Source organism: Emys orbicularis, chromosome 2 (assembly GCF_028017835.1).
Source record: "Emys orbicularis isolate rEmyOrb1 chromosome 2, rEmyOrb1.hap1, whole genome shotgun sequence".
Classification (NCBI taxonomy): domain Eukaryota; kingdom Metazoa; phylum Chordata; order Testudines; family Emydidae; genus Emys; species Emys orbicularis.
In genome coordinates this window covers 140,566,672-140,573,992 of record NC_088684.1, presented here as the reverse complement: position 1 = coordinate 140,573,992, position 7,321 = coordinate 140,566,672, and the positions used below count along the sequence as shown (strand labels likewise).

General features: G+C 41.9%; 1 protein-coding gene across 1 annotated transcript; it reads left to right on the top strand.

Annotated features, from left to right (window-relative positions):
- The first annotated feature begins 307 nt into the window (after positions 1–307).
- Positions 308–6,431, top strand: BMP10 (bone morphogenetic protein 10). The gene is made up of 2 exons (XM_065399907.1): positions 308–641; positions 5,485–6,431. The coding sequence occupies exons 1-2, from the start codon at positions 308–310 to the stop codon at positions 6,429–6,431; spliced, it is 1,281 nt and encodes a 426-aa protein (XP_065255979.1).
- Positions 6,432–7,321: the final 890 nt, after the last annotated feature.

The window sequence follows — 7,321 nt, the reverse complement described above, 5'->3', positions numbered from 1 at the left end:
TTAAGGGAGAGGGGGTTTGTGAGATAGCAACAGAAAATCTGGTGGACAGCTTACACTACAAGAGATAAGAGAGGCAAGGCTACCATAGGAGAGAGCGTGTTATATCCAATTACTGAGACCTGGTTTTGGACGGTGTGGGGGGGGAGGGAGAGAGCGCAAGCAAGGACTGATCACAAGCTTCAGGCAAGGGCTTCCAAACTTGTCAACTCTGTGACACAAGCTGCACACAACCCAGAGGATAAAATAGCCACTTAGCCCACACGAGAGCTAAATCTTGTTGAGTGCGGTTGGAGGTTAGAGCGGAGGAATGGATACTGTCACCATTCAGCTGTGGGCAACCCTCTCTCTGTTGGTGCACCTTGCAGCTTGCAGTCCCATCATGAGCCTGGAGCAGTCTTCCCTGGAGGAAGATGTGCCCTTCTTTGACGAGCTCCTTTCGGAGCAGGACGGCGTTGATTTCAGCACGCTGCTTCAGAACATGAAAAACGAGTTCCTGAAGACGTTGAATCTCTCTGATATTCCCCTGCATGAAACGGCTAAGGTGGAGCCCCCAGAATACATGTTAGAGCTGTACAACAGGTTTGCCACTGATAGGACCTCAATGCCATCCGCAAATATTGTTAGAAGCTTCCAAAATGAAGGTAAGAGCCATACTCCTCGGAGTGAACTAAGAATGAGTGGGCATTGCTTATAACCAACAAGACACCTGTTTACAATGCGTGGCGCATGAAGGTTGAATTGGGGGGGGGAGAAGTTTATAGTGATTAGATAGAGATGCAGCTGGAGTTAACGAACTAACACGGCATATGCCTATAATCAACCAGCTCACACTGCTTTTCTGATGTAACCTTTCCCCCATCCTTTGCCTATTATATCTTTGAGACAGTAAGCACTTTGGGGTAGGGGTAATGTCTTCTTTTATGTTTGAATATTATGGGTGTGTAATACAAATAAATCGTCACCATCCCAGGAAGCATGTGAATCACTTATTTGTTACCTTCATAGGCATCTGATTTTCAAAGAGAGACGGTAACTGAATTAATGGGAAAAACCCTCTTTCACAACCCACGCAATGGTACAAATTCTTGTTTGGGAAGCCCAATTTCTTCATGGATTCCTAACCAAACAATGAATGACTCTCTAGTAATATTTTCCCAATTTAGTCTTTAATGGGTCCCAAGGCTTGGTGTGTGAAGTAAAGTCAGATATAGAAATATCTGCAGCTAGCAGCTCTCTATGATGACTTTTGCTAACCCTTGGTGCTCATTTTGGGGGAAATAAATATTTTCTATTTTTCAAAAAATTTCAGCTAAAAAATGCATAAAATCATGAGTTTAGACAGTTACACATATCGTGCAATTGAAAATTTCCTGCAATGGCTACATAACGAGAGGAATGTAAGGCTCACATACTAGCTGCTGATGATTTCTTTATGCTTCATGCATGAGTAACAATGTAGGCTATATATTTAAAAGACTTTTCAACAAATCATTTATGCCCCAGAAACATTCTGTTTGCCAGTAGGATTGAGATGATTTTTTTTAACAACTCAGCTTTACGTGTGATAATTCAAATAAAAATGGCTCTTCTATCATGCCAGTCTCAGTTTTACTGATGAACTCCAAAACTACAAGATAACAGAGCAAACACTGAGTATATATGACCTAAATTTGACAACTCAGCTAGATGCTCTAATTATGGGCTAATCTATACCTCATTCAGATGTGTGCATTCTTATCCAGCTACATGTTTCTGGTTTTAAAAGGCTCTGCCTTAAAGTTCAAATCCACTTTAACTGTACATTTCTTCAACATATAGATAACATTTAATTGACTGAGGGCTGGATTGCAAACCACTTATGCGTACTGAAGACCATGGGATGAGTGACTGCTCATGAGCGTAGAGAAGGCATTCACAATCTGGCCCTGAAGGAATATGGAATAATGAGTATTGTCCTTTTCTGACACTTGCAATTTTAAGATGAAAAAGTATCAGGAATATAAATGGACTATAATTGGGCAAGTACAGTATACTGAGGGGGAAATCCTATGTGTTTTACTAGTGTAAATCAGCAGTCATCCTTTATTTTTAGTAAATGTAACAATGCACAGTTCCATTCATTTTCATAAACACAACAGAGATGCCAAGCATCCTTTTCACCATTACATGAAGTCTGCAATGGCCATGTCAAACTCAGGATAACTTCCTACCTTCTTGGCAGATTCCTGTCCTTTCTTCTAGTCCAGAACTACAGGCATAGATTCAGATACTCATATGCTAATACAAATGCTTTCCATATGCACACATACAGTACAGAGGGTTTATTTTAATTCTCTCTCCTTTGTATGTCAAGAAAGTCAATAACAACTAGGGAACCTGAATTTTATAGCTTGTGGGCCTTTTAGATGGTTAAAAATAAAGTGCTTGCAATTATATTGATAAAAGAGATGGAACAGATCACACAATGCAATCTTTATACTTATCTGCTTGTGTTAGTAGAAGATGATAATGGAAATTGAATGGCTGGAAGCAGTAGAACTTTATGACGATTGTTCCTTAGCAATTTTAGCTCATGAAGCAGTCCGGCTCCATTGCAGATACGATTCTAATGTGGTCATCAATTACAAATTTAAATAAACTTTTCTGGGCTAAATCCTCCTCCTTCAGACACCAGTGCATCCTCATTGACACCAAGTAGGATGTACAGGTAATAGTGAGAGGGGAATTTGACCCTTTGAGTTTTCCTGCTCAGCCAGTCTTGTGGGCAGACGCCCATCCTGACTTATTTTTCTCTCTAATCAGGAAGTGAGACACCCAGTTTCCCATAAGGGCGTGTCCCTAACCCCTTCCAATGAATTATTCATGTCCGTCTTCTATGCAGTCAGCTGACTTTTCCCCACCCCAAGACCATACATATCCCCATGACAGTGGACTTGTTCTCCAGCATCCTGCAGGCTGGGAAGCCCTCGAGGTCACTCTAAGTTCTGATGCCACTTCCAGTTTTGAAGTGAGTCACGCTCACTAGACATGCAGCTGGATTCTGAGTGCTTTCAAACTCCCAACTAAAGTCAATGGGAAGAGAGGGCAAACGGCTTGAAATTAGGTTTCTAACAATCAGAGGGGTGAAGTTCTGGAACAGCCTTCCGAGGGAAACAGTGGGGGCGAAAGACCTCTCTGGCTTTAAGATTAAGCTTGATAAGTTTATGGAGGGGATGGTTTGATGGGATAACGTGATTTTAGTCAATAGGTCAATAACGTGCCATCGCTGGTAATTAGTAACAATGGTCAATGATGGGATATTAAAAGTTACTACAGAGAACTTTTTTCCGGAGGGTCTGGCTGGAGAATCTTGCCCGCATGCTCGGGGTTCAGCTGATCGCCATATTTGGGGTCGGGAAGGAATTTTCCTCCAGGGTAGATTGGCAGAGGCCCTGGAGGTTTTTCACCTTCCTCCACAGCATGGGGCAGGGGTCGCTTGCTGGAGGATTCTCTGCGACTTGAAGTCTTTAAATCATGATTTGGGGACTTCAACAGCTGAGTCAAGGGAGAGAATTATTCCAGGAGTGGGTGGGTCAGCTTTTGTGGCCTGCATCATGCGGGAGGTCAGACTAGATGATCATAATGGTCCCTTCTGACCTTAAAGTCTATGAGTCTATGAGTCTATGTTTGGCCTCTTCGATATTTTTTTCTTTTTTCTGATGTTTGCAAACATCAGAAAACACTGAAGTCCAATTAAAGTCAATGGGGCTACTCATGTGCTGAAGTGCTTTGCTACCTCAGGGCAAATATTTGTACCTGTGTCAACCAAATGTTTCCATAAATATATCAATCCCAGAGTCATAGAAATCAGAGATGGGAAAATGTACAAGTTCCATGCAGTCCATCCCCTCCACCCTTGTAGGCATGTCCACTAAGTCTATATTTCCTAATTTGGTTTCAGGGTTGTTATTGATATTAGGGAAATGCAGCAATAAATACAAACATTTTTCTAAATTTCCTATATGTATGAAGAAATGCAGATGGTGTATGTATAAACATAGATAGATTAGATTAGATTATTTGCTTGTTATACAGTTGATTAATTAATACTCTCAAAAGCTCCTAAGTAAGTACAACAAGGAGTCTGGTGGCACCTTAAAGACTAACAGATTTATTTGGGCATAAGCTTTCGTGGGTAAAAACCTCACTTCTTCAGATGCATAGCATAAATCATAACATAAATCTGTTAGTCTTTAAGGTGCCACCAGACTCCTTGTTGTTTTTGTAGATACAGACTAACACGGCTACCCCCTGATACTTGATAAGTAAGTACAGCAGTTTTCTTTTGCTCCTTTCAAGACAGATCCAAAACCTATTGACGTCAAAATGGGAATATTTCCATGGCTTCAGAGGGCTTTGGATCAAGACCTAACTTCCCATTCCTCCTAGTTATAAGCCTTTGCATCACCCTAAACAACTTGTCTCTATCCTTGGTGGTTGCAGTCTTCAGACACTGGTGGAAGCTTATGGTATCATTTGTTTCCATTGGGAGATCTATGCAACACTTCATCAGAGACAGCAGATCAGCAGTAGGGATTTTAATGTGTTGTATCAGATCACCAGTGAAAATACAAATTCACCATATATACCTGAGGAGTGTGGCACTGTACATAGGATTAATTGAAGGTAAAGGAGATCACACTATTTATGAGGCGATCTACTGGATATTCCATAGAAAGACAGATCCCCTCTTAATAGACAAAAAGATACAAATGCAGCCTACTTTTGCTGCAGAAACAGTTTGTGTCATTCTGCCCATCTCCAATCCCCCATGTCCCTTCAGTTGGATATACACCTCTACCCCGATATAACGCTGTCCTCGGGAGCCAAAAAAATCTTTCCGCATTATAGGTGAAACCGCGTTATATCGAACTTGCTTTGATCCGCTGGAGCACACAACCCCGCCTCCTCAGAGCGCTGCTTTACCGCATTATATCCAAATTCATGTTATATCGGGTCGCGTTATATCGGGGTAGAGGTGTAGTATTCTTCTTCACTTCCTGTCCTAAAATTTTGTGTAATGTTGATATTCACATGTTAAACAGCTGTTGTATTTGCACTCCAGAGGTGGCTTCATTTCAGTGCTGGGCAAAGCGATTCCTATATACAATAAATATAATGTGTACAATCAGTAAGGACCTTTTATAAAGCACTTCGGTAGCCACGTTGGAAGAAAGAGAGCTATAAATCCAAGTTCATTGCTATTATCATGATCTGACCTTGTTTTCCTTGAAGATCCAATACAAATCATCCACCTCACTGACGACATGAATAAAATTTTGTGTGACAATCCATTATTCCTATTTATTATAATTTTCCTGTAACTGTTCACACTGAAACCAAGGAATACAAGGCATGCAAGGCTGAGTTCCATGCATGCATATTTCTGCTGGAAATATTTGCAGTTCCAAAGTGTTTATTTACGTTGATCTTTGTCATTTCCAGATCTGACTTCCCACCCTATTGGTGTCACAGGAATCCGGAAATACCCTCTTCTCTTCAACGTCTCCATCCCTCACCATGAAGAGATCACGATGGCAGAGCTGAGACTCTACACACTGGTGGAGCGGGACAGAATACTCTATGATGGGCTGGATAGGAAAGTCACCATTTTTGAAGTACTGGAGAACAACCATGCGGGGAGAGAAGGAGAGGAGAGAAAAATGGTGGCACTTGCATCCAGGCAGATCTACGGCACCAACAGTGAGTGGGAGACCTTTGATATCACAGATGCCATGAGGCGCTGGCGTAGGTCAGAGTTGACCACTCACAGGCTGGAAGTGCAGATAGAGAGCGGAGAAGGGGAGGAGCCAAACGGAGAGGGGAAACTCGATATTGACATCAATTCCGAGGCCAAGCACGTGCCTCTGTTGATTGTGTTCTCAGATGACCTGAGCAATGACAAAAAGGAGGAGAAGCAGGAACTGGACGAAATGATAGACCATGAGCAGCTGCTGGATTTGGAGAATCTGGGCATGGGCAACTTCCACAACGGGCCAGGTGAAGAGGCACTGCTCCAGATGCGCTCCAACATCATTTATGACTCCACTGCCCGGATCCGGAGGAACGCCAAGGGCAACTACTGCAAAAGGACTCCACTCTATATCGATTTCAAGGAGATTGGCTGGGATTCCTGGATCATCGCCCCGACGGGATATGAAGCCTACGAGTGCCGCGGAGTGTGCTCCTACCCTTTAACTGAACACGTCACGCCAACTAAACACGCCATTGTCCAGACTTTGGTTCACCTGAAGAATCCTCAGAAAACTTCCAAAGCCTGCTGTGTGCCTACCAAGCTTGATCCCATCTCCATCCTCTACTTAGACGCAGGGGTGGTTACTTACAAGTTCAAATATGAGGGGATGGCAGTTTCAGAGTGTGGCTGCCGATAGTAGAAACGAATGCATGCCCCGTGCGTGCACCAGGGGAGTATTTAATAATTCAGTCTGTAAATTTGTACATTTTGCATTTCCTATTTAATAAGGTTATTTAATGAGGCGTGTACAGATAATTGTATGTTTCATGTCATAGGGAACGGGCAGGTTATATGATTGTACGGAATGTATATTTTGTTCCAGTGCTTGCTGCTTCTTGCTGTTTCGCTTCTTATGAGAGAAGCTTCCTTCATAAACAAAATAAAGAAGGAAAACCATATCATTGGGTTGTTGGGGTTTTTTGCCCCAAAATAGACAGCCTTAATGCCATGGAATAACACTCATGGATTTTAGTTCTTAAAAAAAAAAGTGTTGTGGTCAAGGACATTGTTTGAAATGCATCCCCACTGCAGGGATTAAAACATGGATTGAATGAACATAATAAAGTCATATGTTACATGCTTTATATTATGACATATTCTGATAGGTGCATTCCCATCCCTCCCTTCCCCCCACGAGCCCAAGTTAGCATTTTATTCTCAGGCATGTTCCTGGGTATTTATGCCCTAACTTTTCATTGCATTTCAGTAGAAAACAATTCCTTGCTGATGTGTTTGGAGTCAGTTAAAACAGTTTTGAAGTGATTGTGTTCACATTAAAATTTGCAGTCAGTGAAACTGTGAACCTGATGTAACACCCACTTGAGTATTTGGATTGAATAATTGGCTAAGATGGAGAGATAAAGTCTTTGTCAAATAACCAAGTAAAACATTTTGCAAAATCATCCCATTTGGTGAAAACTGGTACGTTTCAAAGGGCAAACGTCATGGGTAGATGCTTAAAGTGAGTTCATTGCCTAAATTCCATTTCCCAAACAGATGTAAGCACTTAGGGCCAGATTTTCAAAG

Bases quoted from the DNA above. Each gene is read 5' to 3' on its own strand.
- BMP10 (XM_065399907.1), top strand. From the start codon at position 308: ATGGATACTGTCACCATTCAGCTGTGGGCAACCCTCTCTCTGTTGGTG. The intron at 642-5,484 runs GTAAGAGCCATA...TGTCATTTCCAG, and splicing joins TAGAAGCTTCCAAAATGAAG to ATCTGACTTCCCACCCTATT.